Here is a 16,078-nt window from a genome sequence, read left to right on the forward strand (position 1 = left end):
GCAGCCATATTCTCTAATCCCCCTCACATCCAGGGCAGAGCTGTTCTGGTCCAGCTCCTGCAGGGGTCCCACACCAGGCACCCTCAGTCCCCACTGCAGATCTAGGGGCTGTGCTCACAGATGACTAACATGGCCATGGTCTCTACGTTTCTGGTGCTTGAAGAGACCCCTTTTATACTTTTGAGCTTAGGTAGGTGTTTTTAATTGCATTTAAAAAACACTTTCCCCAGTTTTGGAAAGAGGATTTTTGCCTATTTCCATCTACCAAAGAATCTCTATAGTCCTTAAAATCTAGGGTTCCCAGAGTGAGACAGCTAATTACTGAGGTAGGAAAGCTTTCTAGGCTACTTGCTACCTCAAGTGGACCAAATGACCCAGAGGTTCCCTTTCTCTCATAAATGTATTTAAGTGTTTCCTGATGCCTGGGAAGGAAAGGCTTTAATTAAAAGAACATATATAATCTTTCATCTTTTCGGTAGAACAGAGCTCCTTTCAGCTGATGGGAACAACTCTGGTGTCTTCCAAGCAGGTATCAAGATCTCAGGATCCCATGGTGCTCCCAGATGAGCAAGAGGCAGCAGAACCTCTTACGTGGGGATGCCACCAACCTGCCCAAACTGGGAGCCTCTCCTCGGCTTCCCTCATGACTCAGTGGTTCAAAGCTCAGTTTTACAGGCTCCTTAACAGCCTTCCAAATTCTGTGCGCAGAATGGGTAGGTCAAGGGAATGTTCCTCAGCCGTGGGGGCAGCTGGAGCTGCCCTGTCACTCACCCTAGAGTACTACAAGGATGGTACCATTTTCAGTGAGTGCCAATATGTGATAAAGACTGAAAAGCACCAAACTGAGTAAACCTTGGAAGAGTTCCAGTCTCTTCTCCAATGACGGAATAAAATCAAAACTTCCTCCAAGCACATGTTCTGTTATCTTTACAAAGCTTTATTGAAACCTGTACATCAAGGTGACAATAATTCAGTGTTTGGAAAACTAACAAAAAAAGGGTATCCCAGACTCAGGTTTACCAAATAAATACTGGAAACCAGGGAGCGTGTTCCCCCATCTCTGGGCAGGAACACAGGGCCTAACAATAGCTTCTGCTAACCTGGGGACAGGAACCTGTGCTAATGGGCACATCTGCAGCATCTTCCCAGAAACCATGCCCAGCATAAAGAGGTTTGCTTTGGTCCAAAGGATGTCTTCCCAACACAAATTTAGAAGGCTGCTGTTAAGTTCTACGTTCCTTCCAGAGTAAGCAACAGCAACTGCGACAGCCTTCACTGCTAGGTAGAGACAGAGGTCCTGAGCAAGGCAACACAAGCTAGCATAGGGTGCTTCTCCAAAGTTTTCATGGTAACACTGCCACCTCATTACTATTAGAATAAAAAGCTGGACAACCCTCCAGCGAACAGTGGTCAGTCCTCAGGATCATCTGGCTAAATGGAGAAATCCGGCAGCGGTTTTCAAAGTCTGTTCTAAAAACAGATTATTGCTGAATACAGTTCACATGATCTATATTCTAGGTGGGGTGATTTTAAAATTGCCCGAAGGCCATAGAGTCAGCCACCTCTGGTTGAAAACAAAAGTACACAGTGCACGTAAGCATAAGAAACAACTGTAAATCTTCACCTGGAAATCAGACAGGTTCTAATTTCTATAGACATCATACCTCCCTGAAGCAAAGTACTGGAAACAATCTATTGCTTTGATTTCAGAGGACCGGCACTTACTCTTAGCTCCAAAGCCAGGCCTCAACAGGGAGGGACAAGCTGATGGCCTTAAAAATGCATGTATGATTAAGAGTTTTGTGTAGCCTCACTCCCTGCTTCCTGGATTTTACCAGCAAAGTGGCTGGTGTTCATTTTTGGCTTAAGAAGAATCTCCACAACCAATTCAGAGGATGTATCTTCAGAGCTGCACCTGTCCTCATGCACTGTGGTGTGGCGGCTGCAGACTTTCCACTTTCCCTCGCTCTGTTCTCAGCTCTGGTGAGCGCCGGGGCTCACCGTCACTGGGTGCTAAGAGGACTGTTACAGACGGAGGCGCTTTGGGAGCTGCCAGGCCTGGAACAAACCTGTGAGCAGGACTACGGCGGGGATGAAATGTCTTATTAAGGGTGTGAAATGAGAAATATACAGTCTGTTCCCTCTAGTCGAGCACATGCACGTGTGGGGCCCGGTGGCACTGTTCTCTGGGGCCCACCGCTGGCTCCCAGCTCTTCATATGGGCTTGTACAACAACGTGGTGACATACTTTTTCTTGTACCGGTGGGTCGCGCTGAGGACCATCACTCCATCCTGAGGAAGAGGGTGGAAATGATCAAAGGCAGGACTAAGTCAAGGGCTCAAACTTTAGTCTGTGTGTGAATCATCAAAGGGGCTGAATAAAAACAGAGTCCTGTTCTGTCTTCAGAACCGGAGCCTGTGGGTCTGGATCAGGTCCCCGAAGCTGCCCTTTAGTGAAGTACTCCAGGTAATTCTGTTGCTGGGGGGGGGGGGCTCAGAGCACACTTTGAGAAACACAGCTCTAACAGCAACAAATGTGTCATTACCTTGATAGAGAGTGCGTAGAGGTGGTTCAACATGACGTGGTTGGGCTCAGGGAGCAAAGCTGGATCACACTGTGAGAGGCACAAAAGCAGACGGTGAACATTTAGGATCTGGCAATGAAGAAGGTTCTCCCTTTATCTCAGAGCACTGGGTACCAACAGAAAGGAGGCAGGCTCTCATGCCCCTTTCTGCTTAAGCTGGGCAGTGAGTGGCTCGTCTAAGATGAGAGGTGAGGGTCGTGCCTCATGCTCCAACTAAGGGGAGCTCCCTGTGGGCTTGCTGGATGCATTTCCCAATATGCGTCTTGGGCAGGCTTAGCCTCTATAGAGGGGGCCATGGCTCTGTCCTGATCGAAAGGGAAACAGGAAGAAAGAGTTGTCCAATGAATGCACTTTTAGAGAAAGCAGCAAGATAAATCTATATTAAACATTCCCGAGCAGTGGACTGCAAGCTCATGTCTGTTAAGACTCGGGGAGCATAAGGGGTGAAGTGGATAATCGGGGTGGGGGGGGGGTAGGGGCACACGGCACCTGGTGCGTGGAGAACAGTGAATACCCGGGGAACAAGCCATGACTGCCGTGGGGGGCGGGGGAGGGGGGGGACACCTGCACATGTATGCATTCAGCTCTTTATCTTAGCACACCTGTACACACTCGTACGTGGAGCCCAGAGCAGCATGGGTGCTTTATTACCTCATAAACGTGAATTTTAGGAGGTGGCTTGAGAAAACACGAGAACATCCAGATTCCCAAGAATTAGAGCCATGCTGTGCTTATCTACTTAAATGAAATGGGAAATTAACAAGGTAATAATGTGGTGCTCCTCAGGATCTAGGAGGATATACACTTCTTTTATGAGGACTATCAATCTCCTTGAGAAAATGTGTGTTACCCAGATACCTCACATTTGGAACCAGGAGCACTGACGTTTTTGAAAGCAAGTGATTAAGATTCAATGCTAAAATGTGGGGGCTCGAGGAGGAGTTCCATTTGGTAGCTTACCAAGAAGTGGTAGTTATGTGTTTCATTACGATTTACAAGGAAGGTGCTGAGGCAGGAGTGAAACGTAAGGAAGACAAGTTCAGAAAAGCTCTGTGTGATGGGAAAGCAGGAGCCACACTTGGGGAACATCTTGCTGGCTGCCCATCCCCACAGTGGAGGGGGACCCCAGCAGTTAACACCGAGGGGAACAAGGAAACCTTTTTACCAACTGCTTTCTCAGATGTGGTCAGAAAGGGGAGCAGCAGCACAGGGCCACAGAGAATGGTCCTGGCAGTTGCCTGTACTCACAGAAATCCCCGTGTCCTTGTTCAGGATGACCTGGAGCAGATGCGGAGGGAGAATGGGTGGTGCTTTAAACCGTTCTTCTGGTTTTGAGACATAGGGCTCCTGATGATAGGGTCCTGGTGGGGAGCTGGACAGCTCTGTTGGGAGATGGTGACAGGATATTTACTTTGAAAATTAGGTATTTTAGGAGCAGTCTTGTTGAATTTGTGGCATCATCTAGTTTTCCTTATCCCCTCAATGTAGAGTTATATTCCCTTGGAGACTATACAGGCCCCAAGGGTGAAGAGGAGAGGCAATGAGAAAACCCTCTGGGATTTGGGTGACTGGCATAAAATCCAGCAGTGAGCTCGGATGCCCTGGCGGCAGACGGCAGTGGTGGCGAAGCTGGTGACTCTGGGTCAGGCTAACAAGGAGGCTGCTCATAGTAACCTAACTAGACAGGCCCCTGCAGAATAATGCTCCTCGCCTTGGGCTGGGCTGGCAAATACCACAAAGAAGCTCAGGGCTTCAAGTGAGGCTTAAGCAGCCAAGTCCAAAGTCTGAGCACCACTGGCCAGAATAAAACAGAATATAAAGCAGACTGTTTATACAGAGTGACAAAGAACAGGTTATTCGAGGCAACAGGACATTTCAAAACTAAAACCAAAAATAAAAAATTAAAAACCTGATCTCTACAGGCTCTTTGACTCTACCACTCTTAGGTTCTTTTCAAACTCTTGCTTGAGTGTCTTGATTATACAGATATATTAAGAAGCTTCTAGAAGGCAGTGTTCCACAAGGCTAGAGGCAACTCACTTAGCGATGTCTGGCCAGCTGGAAGGGACTGAGTTGTTATTCAATGGACACCTGGGAGGGGTTCTGGTCACCTGATCCTTGGGACTCTCCAGAATAAATCTGATACGCTTGGGTTCTGCCAATTCCCTTGACGTCATTTTCTAGGGTGCAGGCTCCCTTCACACGACCCAACCATATGACAGCAGGAAACTGAGAAAAGCATTAAGTGCAGAAAACTGAGCCATTAGGAGTAAATATATATTTTGAGAAAGTGAGTACCTAAATATGAAGTCTATGCAGAGCCGGATGTTGGTTTACAGGCAGTGAGGGGCCAATTTTCTTTCCCCAGGTGGTCTAAGCTGCAGAAACTTGACTTTAGTAAAGTCAAGCTTTACCGTAGTCAAGCTACGGTATGTGGCCTAAAAGCACATGTACCAGTAAGTAGGGGATATTTGGGCATTTCCTCTAACCCCAATTCCCACCTATCTGAGAAAGAAACAAATGACTTCTCTAAAACATTAGTTAGCTATCCAGAGAGAACACCAGTTTTGGATTTCCCATTCCTGCTCAACAAGCTGGCTTTTCAGCCACAGCAAATCCACCACGGTCAATTTACCACTGAGGTTTCTGAACTGGTAAGAATAAGAGATCCTGGTGGCAGAAACTCCAGGCCCACCCAGGTGACAACAAATAATTATTCTGTAAACAACTGAACCCATCTTGTTAGATTAGCAGGTACAGTCCTGGGCAATCTTTTTTGCTGCCTCCCACAGGGGTCCAGAAATTATTTAAATCCCTACAAGAGGCAGTAAAGTCAGCATTGACATTTTAGATTACAACACATCATTGCCCCTGAATCGTATGTATTGTTTCCTCCTGTGGATCTGGATGGAAAGCAATTTACTCAGAGCTTGATGACTGGCTGACTCCTCGAAGATGGGAAAGTTTTATCAGGCTGGTACCAAGCAGGCTGCACAGTTAGCCTATTCCCTGTGGTGAGCCTCCTTCTCCCCCAAGGGGAGTCAAAGAAGGTGCTAACATACCACATGAGGAAACTAGGGGTCCATTTACCATCTGTCAGGCTGAAACTCTTTAGGGAGGCACCCCCGGAGGGTCATGGGCCGGGAGCTGGCAGGCTTCCCCTGAACTGGCTCATCACCAACCCAGTACAATGCTCCAGGGCCTCTTGGGCCCTGCCCCTGGCACGAGATCAAGCTCTGGTTCTGTTTCCACTGTCTGCTCTCAGTGGCTAAGCAGACCTACCAAATACTGGAGATGAGCGGGGGGGGGAAAAAATGACTTACAGCTCCCTTGGAGCTAGATTTCAACAACCTGACCTGACAGAGTTAGGAATTACTTTTGTGGCTCATCAGGGAGCTACAAACATCCACCCAACTGGGCAGCTTGAGCTCAAGAGTGAGAGGCAAGAGAAATAAGAGTATTTCTAGACTGCATAGCCCCCACCTGCACACACGTGGTATAAAATAACTGTTCATACCAGACACATCGGAGCACTTTTGGGAATCCACCATTAAAGCATCAAATACTTCAAAGTCAGTTTTCTTCACTTGAATGATGTTGTTAACTGTGCCAAGCTGGCTGGTTACTATTGGCTGGGAAGAGACAGACAGGCAGAAATCATAACATGGAAGGTCTCTGGAGTTATTCTTTTGAGGATTTTGATTCCTGGCTGGAAGGTCTCACCTCCTGGCTAGCCAATCTGCTCCTCTCCATCAAGTCTGCCCGTAAGTCTGACCATCAGCACTGCTAACTAGCTGAGCCACACACAGGGACTTTTTACCAGCAGGACAAAGGGACCTGGCACACTCGATAAGGGAAAATGATTTGTTTGGATTGTGTAGGCAGTCAGAGGAACAAAGGCAGGAGGTAGAGTACCTCAGAAGGGTCATGTGTCCACTGACCATCCACAAAGAACTTGTACTGATGCTCTCCTTCAGGCAGGTCCAGGATGGCTACAAAGTTATTGTGGCTGCAAGGGAAAAGGAAGCAGAGGATTTTAGCTGGGTGAGCTGCCCTCTTAAGCTTACTTACAAAATCAGCCATCGAACAAAACCAAAACTTTCTAAGTAAAGCCAAGAGTTCAGCTGCAGAAGAATAAACATTTTTAACCACTAAAGACAATTCAGCAGAATGATCTCTTTCTAGAAAAGCTGTAAGGAAGCAGCAGTGCAAGAAGGTTCCTTGAGGATTCACTTTGTTCAAATGCAGGAATAATCCCCATTCCTATCATCAAAAGGTCAACAAACAGGCATGTGTCCTTTTCAACTTGCAGGCAAAATACCACCTAGCAACGTGGATGCCAGAGGAGGACAGCAAGTCAAGATAAACTGCATGCTGCAAAGTTTTATTCTTTGTCAGTCTGCCTTGGGCAGGAGATTGGATCGATTTCACAGGATCCACAAATAGGTCTCTAAAGAAACTTGCTTCACTACTAGAATAAGGTTCCAGGAAAGCTTTGTTTCGCTGACTTACAATGACTTGTAACTGCTGAGTGTCTCCCTCCTATACTGACCTCACCAGTGGCAAAGCATGTGGGCTGTGATGGTAATCAGGCCTGACCTAGCAGGGCACAACTTCTCCCTCTGTTTCATCAAGAGTACTCACGAGTGAAGACCCTTTTATAGTGACAACTTGAGACATGCTAGGATTCCTGATCAACTATTTTATTAATGATACCTATATAACAGGTCCCTTCCAAACAAAAGTAATACACAGAGAATCAACGTTAGAAGGAACCTCAGAGATTATCTGTTCGGTATTTCCTTCCTACAGATAGGAACCCTGGGACTCAGGTGTCACTGAGAGGTTAGCTCAGCCAACAGTGGACTCAAATCCCAGTCTTGAAGATTCACAGCTCAATGCTCTCTCTCCACTGCACTAGGAACAGATTTCTCTCTTTGTACAGAAGTCTTGCCTAAGCAAACACACAGCTGCATATCTGAAGTCAAAGACGTCTGTGAAATACTCATAACTGAGAGATGTTTTCTTCTAAGCGTGCTCTAAACCTAGAGACTAACTGGGTGTGGGGTGTGAATCTTGTGAATTACTAAGCAAAATTATTTTCCATTCAGCATCTATTTTATAAAACTATCCTTTTCTATTCCCCATTTAGAAACCAGAGTATCCCTGAATTAAGACAAATACGTGAATACTGCCCAGGCAATTACCTTCTTGTGAGGGGAAGTTTACTCCAGTTGTTGAAAGACCCAGATAAGTAAACTTCCTTTCCGCCTCCCGTCCATCGAAATACTGTTGGCCGAGCCTGGGCCGGGGCTTTATCATTCACTTCCAGATCGTGCTGCCAGGCCAGGAATTCCTCCTTCTCTGGAGCCTAGAAACAGAACAGTTTGCTGAGGGACAGGAAGCCACTAGTGAGCTCCCTACAATAGACAGGTACTCTAATATGGACAATTCATTCTAAAGAGGCAGCAATTACTACTTAGGTTCATATTTAAGCTCATTAACTTGATAGCTGTGCCTTGCTCTCCCCACTTGCAAAACGGACCTAACAAAAGCAATCGTTTCTTACAGTTGGGAAAGACTGAATGAGAGGGTCCATATAAAACGCTCTGCGTAGTGTCTGACACACAGTAAGTACTTAATAATTATGAGCTGTCAATACTGTTACTAAAGAGATCTACACCAAAACATTAGGAGAAATTGCAGAACTCACTTGGAGGAGGGTGCAATGAATTCAAGACCAGATTGGTAAATGTCATTCATTTTTCTTCCCTTAATTAACAAGATTTGAAGTACATGAAAATTTATCAGGGACAATTCCAGAGCTGTCAACTGGAAAACTCATAAATCTAGATTCTAAGGGAAAAAATATTTAAAGTGACGTCCAAGGCACTGGGAAGAAAAAGGTAAGACCATAGTCTCTGACCCTCTGTATGGCAAACAAACTTCTAGAGCACAAAGTGCTATGTAACTGAGGTATTGCGAAATAAGAGAGAAATAAACACACCCAACTCTGGGTGAAATATATGTGCTTTTGGATCTTTTACATATTTCCTAGACAGAAGCCAAAGACATTAAAAGAGCAGGAATTCCAGGCTGGGAGAGACACTTAAAGGTGTTGCTGAGCGAGCTTTTAAGACCTTCACTTCAAATACTGACTGGAGCTTATCTTAAATGACACTTGCATTCTTCAAAGATTGAACAAGATCTACAGATTAAAGAAAAATGACTGGAATCACCTACCACTGAGAAGGTGATAACTAACCACAGCCAAAATGGTGAAGTAGTGTAGCTAAAATAATCCACAACTTTTTTGGGGAGTTTCAGGCATTCAAGCCAGTGAGTCTGCTGCATCATTTTAGTAACTTTGGAAAAAGTGATAATGGACACTATCTAAAATCAAGAAATTATCCAGAGATCCTCTGTATGCTAAACGTTTCTCGTAGGAATTTTGGAAGAGCAACAGAACAACAGCTACTTCTCGAAGAAAGTAGTTTGTTTGGTTCTTAGGGTGTCTTCAATAGCTGTCCTTAGGCCACAATTATTTCTAGGGGAAAGGATGTCAATCACTGGAGAAACAAGATTCCAAAGTTCACTTCGTACGGAGCTCCTCAGGAATGCAATAAAAATCACAAAGCAGGTGCAAATCACAGCACAGATGGCCCAGTAAAAGCAGACTCCCTAGAGTTAGACTCAAAGCCAAAAATCCAAGTGAGGATTTAAGATAGTAATGTGATCACCAAGCCCAACATCTGAGAAAAAAAAATATGAGTAAAGGTGGAATGAGTTGCCAGGAAATTAGCCAAATGGGCAATGATGACTAATATGCATGACTGATGATTAATGTACTAACAGAGAATATACTGGGCTGGGGAGACACCTTGATTCTTCCTAAAACTGCTCTGTGGCATTGTCCTTATGGGATCAGTTCTTCCCTTCTTAGGATATACCACATGCTTATCAGCTGCCAAAACCACTAAGTGTCCTTGGCTTTGGTGACCAGGCCTGGGCCCCGCAGCTGGAAACACAAGACCCCATCAGGTGGTTAACAGAGATGTGGCTGAAGCAGGAGTCAAGACTCACCTTCAAAGTTTTGATGAATTAAAGCAGATTACGGTAGGATGTCCAAATCTGGCCCGCAAAAATATTTGCTTTGGTCTGTTTAAAATATGAAGTCCTACTTACACACCAGGAGAGAGAAGGTGAGCAGCAGCTGGCTGCCCCCTTTCCAGGTTTACACTGCACTCGCTCACTGACCTCCCAAAGTGGAATTCCTTTTATAGGGACCGCTCTCAAGTAGCTCCCTGAACCAAAAGTTCCAGGAAGAACAAAACACCTCCGGCACCCGCAGGGGGCTGTGCAACTCGACTTTCAGCTTATACATGGGCTCTGGGTTGTCCCCGAAATCGACAATAAACTGCAAAACCAGCTACTAGAAAAAAAAGTGCCAGGCTTTTTTTTTTTTTTTTTCTAATAAAGGTGAGGAAAGATTTCTCAAAGCTGTGAAACTAATTATACCTAAGAGGAAAGCAGAGACCGGGGCTCACCTGCTGCTAGCTCAACGATCTTAATTAATTACGGATCTGAAACGCCTGTCCCAGCGCCGCTTTCTCCTTAATGATGTTAAACGAAGTTAGTGCCTCCTCCCTCGGGGTGACTTTCTCATCGGTAATTAGACACAGGTTCCTGGACTGCTAAGAGGGCTCTTACAGGGCCATCTGGCTTTTAAGCGCACGGAGTTAAGCATCACCTCCGTCCCACCTGCGATGGGTTTTAATTAAGAGGGGACGTGGCGGGGACTCTAGCAGAGGGCTCCTCCCCTCAGTATTAGTCAACGAGAGCCGGATCCCCGCCGCCCCCACCTTGATTTCCTCGGAGTGGAAGAGGTCGGCGTCCTCGGGGCTGTCCATCAGGATCTTGGGCCTGTCCCCATCCTTGGCGCCCCCCGAGCTGTCCCTCCGCGGCGTCTTGTGGCCGCCCTGCCGCTCCAGCGCGGCCCGCTCGCTGCTCGTGTTGCCCATGGCGGGGTCTCCGGGGACACCGGGAAGCCGGACCGGGCCTCACTCCAGGGAGGGGGCCGGGGACTCCGGCAACCAGCGGGTCACAAGCAGGTCACTCCCCCGCCGCGGAAGGAGTCGGAGCCCCAAGTGCCACACCCCTCAGGCGCGGGTTCCGGGCCGGCAGCCGGCTTGAGGCGCGTGAGACCGACCGGCGAGGCTTCCCTACCTCGCTGAACCCAAATCTCCCGAAAATAACTCGCCACTTCCCCGACAACTCCCCCCACCTCTTAGCAACTTCCGCTTCCGGCGCGTCTGCGAGTCACCGGGGATCCGGAGTGGGGGCGGTGGCGGCCGGCGAAGCGCACGGGGCCAATTCGACCTCAGTTCCGCTTCCGGTCCGGCTTGGCTCGGTCGCCGCGCTCTGAGGAGGCCTCCGCCCGCCTCGGAGCGCGCAGGCGCAGTCGGCCGCGAGGGCCAGACCCAGGACCAGCCTGCTGAAGGCCGGCAGGGGGCGTGCCAGCGCGGGGTGTCTGCGAAGAAGTGAGTGATGCCATTCACTATTTTATTTTTATATATATTTTTTTATCTTTTTTAAAGATTTATTTATTTATTTGAGAGACAGAGCTCACAGAGGGAGAGGGAGAGGGAGACGCAGACTCCTGAGGAGCAGGGAGCCGGAGGCGGGGCTCGATCCCATGACTCCGGGATCATGACCTGAGCCAAAAGCAAAGGCTTAAGGGACAGAGCCACTCAGGCACCCTACTGTTAACTATTTTAGACATCTTTGCCCACTTCCAGCTGACTCTGTACTCAGCAGCCGAAAATGTTGTTAAAGTGCTAATCTAATTAAGAGACTCATCGTATTAAAGCCCGTTAATGCGCTAGCTCCCAGGGCTGTGAGTGCCTTAGACCCGCTGCCTGCATATCGAGCAGCAGATTCCCCGGCTCGAAGCCCCAGAAATTATGATTCCAAAGCTCTGGAGTGGGTTCTGCATTTTAATAAGCACTCCAGGTGATTCTGAGGCAAGTAGCCTTGCAGGTGTTTGAGAAAATGACAGACCATAAGAATTTTGGAAATTTCTCACAACTTAAGGGTCATAAAACTCTGGAGCTATTAGTGTATTTTTATTTTTTAATTTAAAAAATATTTGTTTGTTTATTTATTTATTTATTTATTTATTTATTTATTTATTTATCCATGAGAGATGCACAGAGAGAGGCAGAGGGAAGAGTAGGCTCCCTCTGGGGAGCCCCACGGGGGCTGGATCCCAGGACCTGGGATCTGCCACCTGAGCCAAAGGCAGATGCTCAACCACTGAGCTACCCAGGTGCCCTTATTAGTATATTTTTTAAAAATTGAGTGCACAGCCTTTTGCTAGATAATATTGTAAGATATTTTATAACCACTTTGGTCACATAATTCTGCATAAAATTAACTTACTAGCGTTTGTCACTTATTGTGGCCAGTGCTTTAGCACACATTGTGGTCCTAAAATATTCTAATCTTGCTGTCAGCCACTGTCATGGCTTTTTTCCGGGGTGGAGGGGGTTTTTTGTTCTTGTTTTTGCTTTTTGTTTTGCATGTGAGTATCCCAAAAATACTTTGTACTTGCTGGGCCAGCAACCATCTATTTGATACCTCCAAAGTGCCAGGCACTGTGCTAAGAAAAGGGGAGAGAGATGACTGAGAAATGGTCTCCTGGAGGGGATTTGGTAGTGGCTATCAAAATTTTTAAAATGCACCTTCATCTTAGTGCACAATTTTACTTCCAGGGAACTTCAGAAATATACACATGCAAGTTATATGGATGCATGTTCATTTGCAGCAAGGTGTCTGATGCCACTTTACATTGATTCTAAGATACACTTTTTCTCAAGATGCATATTTTATTTCACTTTTTAATCGCTTTGAAACTGGGTGCTTCTTAAACCAATGGGCTCTTTTGAAACTGGGTGCTTCTTAAAATCAATGGGCTCTTAGATTTGATAAAATAAGGCAATGAAAGCCTGCAACATTTAAAAAAGTATGTCAATAGAATAACAAAATGAACTAAATACATTCATTTTATAGAATACTGAACAACTTTGAAAAAGGAGGAAATAGAATTCTGTGAGTAACTGTGGAGAAATGTCTATGGCATTCCAAATCCCAAAGCAAGTGGCAGAACAATAGAGCTTAAGAGCATGAGCCCTAAAGTCAGCTTACCTGGATTTAAGTTCTGGCTTTACCTTGTTTGTAACTGTCACCTACCTTTCCTCTTTTGTGAAATAGGAAATAAAATAACATCGACCTTATAGGCTTGTTTTGAGAGTTAACTGAGAACATGCATGGAAAGTGCTTAGCATAGCACCTGATTCAGTAAACATTGAACAGACGTTAGCACTTTTATTGGCATCATTATTTTTGTGAATGGAAAGTTCTGGAAATATATACAACAAACTGTTAATAGTCGTCCCGTCTGGGGAGAGGAGTGAGATTGGAAACAGGAGCAGATCGAAAGGGGACTTTCTCTTTTTTGTTTATTGTTTGAAATTTTTTCTACTGTGAGGATGTACTACTTTTGCAATTAAAAAAATGTTTTTAAAGACAAAAATAAATAAGATGTGATATCTACCCCAAAAGAATCTACAGAGTAAAGGTAGAAACAGACTCACAGAAAGGCAATAATTCAGGTAGGCAAGGGGTTCTACTGGTGCCCAGGGGGGGACTTAAGACAGGCTGGTGGATAGTCCAGAATACATCCTTTGAGCTGTTTTTTGTTGCTCACATTAGGCAGCGAGGAAGCCATGGACGCGAGGATATTGAGCTTTGGGTTCTTCTCCAAACAACTTGAGAGGTAATAAAGAACACATGAGCTATGGACACTTTATCTGAGCTATGCAGATGTTTTTATGCATGAAGAAAGTTTTAAGACTCCTGCTCTGGCTTGGATAAGATAGCCCTGTGACAGCGTGGGCCCCAGATCTCCCCACTTCCCCATTCTCTCTCTCCATGCACATTCAGAAGAAAGGGCATGTGAGGGCAAAGTAGCCATCGGAAAACCAAGAAGAGAGCTCTCACTAGAGCACAAAACCTGCCTGAACTTTGATCTTGGACTTTCCAGTGTCCAGAATTATGGAAAAGTAGACTTCTGTTGTTTAAACCATTCAGTCTGTGATACTTTTTTATAGTAGCCCTGGCCAAAGAAGACAGACTGCAGTGCCTGCAAGCTGTTGGGATAGAGTTGTAAGCTTACTTTTTAGTTGGCCTACCTGGATTTCTACCAGGCCTTCTGAAATTTGCCTAGCCAATGTAAATAACACTGACAATGTTGGCCAGACTTGTCCATCTTTTCTTGGTAGACATTCCTGTGTTCTCTCCCCTCTGAGATGCAAATGTCATTGTGACAGCAAGGTAGTCACTGGCACAGAAGTAAAATGAGTTCATTCCATGGTATTTGGTCCACAAATATTTGTGGAGAGCCAATTTATACCAGGCTTTGTTTTGGGTGCTGGGTATAAAGGAATAACAGTACAATGTTAATCTTTTTGCAAAGCTGAAGGGCCCTGTGTGGCAGATAGATACACAAATACACAAACATAAATAAGCTGGATAATTCTGGAATGATTACTATTATGAAAAAAACAAATGGAATTATGTGAGAGTGACTGGGGTACTTCTTTAGATGAGGTGTTCTTGGAGGACCCTCTTTAGGGGGTAACAGTTCAGTTGAGACCATAATGACAAGAAAGAGATGGGAGAAGAGTTCAGGAGAAGCATTTCAGGCAGAGGGAAAATGCAAAGGCCCTGAGGTGGGTATGAGTTTTACATGCTGAAGAAACATAGAGGTGATTTGTATGGTGGCTGGAGTATACTGGGAAATGGGAGGAAAGGCTTGATCCTTTTGGGCCTTGGTGGTCACAGTGAACTTTCTGAATTTTACTTCCAAGTCAGTGGGAATTCTTGGGAGAGTTTATGTATGGGAGTCATGTTATCTGATTGACATAATGATTTATATACATTTTATAATATCATAGAATTTGGGGGTAGGGCTGAATCTTAAAAAAATAAGCCGATCATAAAAATACAGAGTTGAAATTTTGAAAGCATAGACTCCTAGGGAAGAAACCTTAATTGGCAAATAGCCTCATTTTATGACTTGCAAGGTGTCTGGCAAAAGTCCATTTCTTGTCCTGGGTGATGGTTATTAAAGCATTCATCTTATAATAATTCACTAAGCCACATATTAATTTTGTATTTGTATCTTTGTTTTCAAGAAAAAAAATATTTTTAAAGAAATAGCTTCACATATAGGCTAAACTGAGACCTAGCAGGGAATAGTGCCCAGTTCAAGGTAATACATCTGTCTTAGTAAAGTTCAGCCTGAGTCTGCTCTTTTTCAAGAAGTTTTGAAGGAATGGAGGAGAAAAGGATGTATACCTCTTCCCTTTCCGGAGACGATGATTGAAGCAAACTAATGGAATTTTTGGGCAAAGATTCAACTAAGGTGGAAAAAAGAAAAAAGAAGTCTGTATTTGTCTCGTTAAAATGTGAGCTCCTGAAAGAAAAAAATTGTGAATTCCCAGGGATTTGAGGATCAGAGTTTGATAATTCCTCTAACATGCATTGTGATGATCACTGCCCTTCATCTGCAAATTGCATGCATCCTTTGTATAAGCCCAAAGTTTCCTACTGTAAGAATGTGTGACTCTGCCTGAGGTCCTTCTAGAGCATTCTTGGCATGTGCAAGGGGGAGGCCAGAGAGGCCACAGATTGGACATCTTGTGAGCCATGCTCACCAGTGACACACAGAAGTTAGTGGATAGATACCTCAGCTCCCTTGCCCACTGTGTGGGACAGCTCTAAGATACGTTCCATCTGGTGTCCCTACAGAGGTCCCCAGTGGAACCCTGTTGCCCAATGCAGTGACTTGATCATAAAGATGCACTAAATTTGTTGGCTTCCTTCTCTTTCCTTTGTCACATCTTGGGATCAGCTCCTAAATAAATGCTTGGACTCAGTTGGGGCTTTGGTGGCATCTGGCTGCAGCCTGGTGGCCTTGGTTTGCTGACAACAGCTACCCGGTGGGTCTAGGGGTGGCGACAGTCACCTGGAGGCACAGTACAGCTGTCCCCCTCTGCTTGGAGGTGCAACACCAGCTGGTGGCCTTGGACAGGTGTGGCGACACATGAGTGCTTGGCCTTGGCGAGGCCGCGCGGTTGGGACCACATCAGGGAAGGGACCTCGCCTGGTGCAGCTAGGGCCCCAGCGCCAGGAGGAGAATGGGCGGCCAGGGTGTGATGCTCCCTGCCCAGTCCCATTCCTGGGCTCTGAGCATGTCCCTCTGCTTCAGCCCAGACTCCTGCCTGAGGCCCAAGGGGCTCCCTCCGATCATCCCCAGCTCCATCATCAGTGCAAGGGTGACCTGCAGTCCTGCCTGTCCAGGGGTCCTGACCCCGGGGCTGCTGAGGGCCTTGGAGGGCCTTCCTGGGAACTCAGAGAGCAGCAGGTGC

The 16,078-nt window shown here is 46.0% G+C and overlaps 1 protein-coding gene across 1 annotated transcript; it reads right to left on the reverse strand.

Moving 5' to 3' along the window:
- Positions 1-916: 916 nt before the first annotated feature.
- PRKAB1 (protein kinase AMP-activated non-catalytic subunit beta 1) lies at positions 917-10,894 on the reverse strand. The gene is made up of 7 exons (XM_055323196.1): positions 10,448-10,894; positions 7,793-7,956; positions 6,501-6,594; positions 6,103-6,217; positions 3,834-3,967; positions 2,547-2,615; positions 917-2,292 (listed from the first exon to the last, which is right to left on the reverse strand). The coding sequence occupies exons 1-7, from the start codon at positions 10,604-10,606 to the stop codon at positions 2,215-2,217; spliced, it is 813 nt and encodes a 270-aa protein (XP_055179171.1). The 5' UTR covers positions 10,607-10,894; the 3' UTR covers positions 917-2,214.
- Between the last annotated feature and the right edge of the window lie 5,184 nt (positions 10,895-16,078).

The sequence above is a fragment of the Nyctereutes procyonoides genome, unplaced genomic scaffold (genome assembly GCF_905146905.1).
Source record: "Nyctereutes procyonoides isolate TBG_1078 unplaced genomic scaffold, NYPRO_anot_genome, whole genome shotgun sequence".
Taxonomy (NCBI): domain Eukaryota; kingdom Metazoa; phylum Chordata; class Mammalia; order Carnivora; family Canidae; genus Nyctereutes; species Nyctereutes procyonoides.

Excerpts from the sequence above, each read along its gene's own strand:
- PRKAB1 (XM_055323196.1), bottom strand. The coding sequence starts at position 10,606 with ATGGGCAACACGAGCAGCGAGCGGGCCGCGCTGGAGCGGCAGGGCGGC. Across the intron at positions 6,595-7,792 it reads AAACTTCCCCTCACAAGAAG|CCACAATAACTTTGTAGCCA; the intron begins GTAATTGCCTGG and ends TTTCCCTTGCAG. Across the intron at positions 2,616-3,833 it reads ACAAGGACACGGGGATTTCT|TGTGATCCAGCTTTGCTCCC; the intron begins GTGAGTACAGGC and ends TGCCTCTCACAG.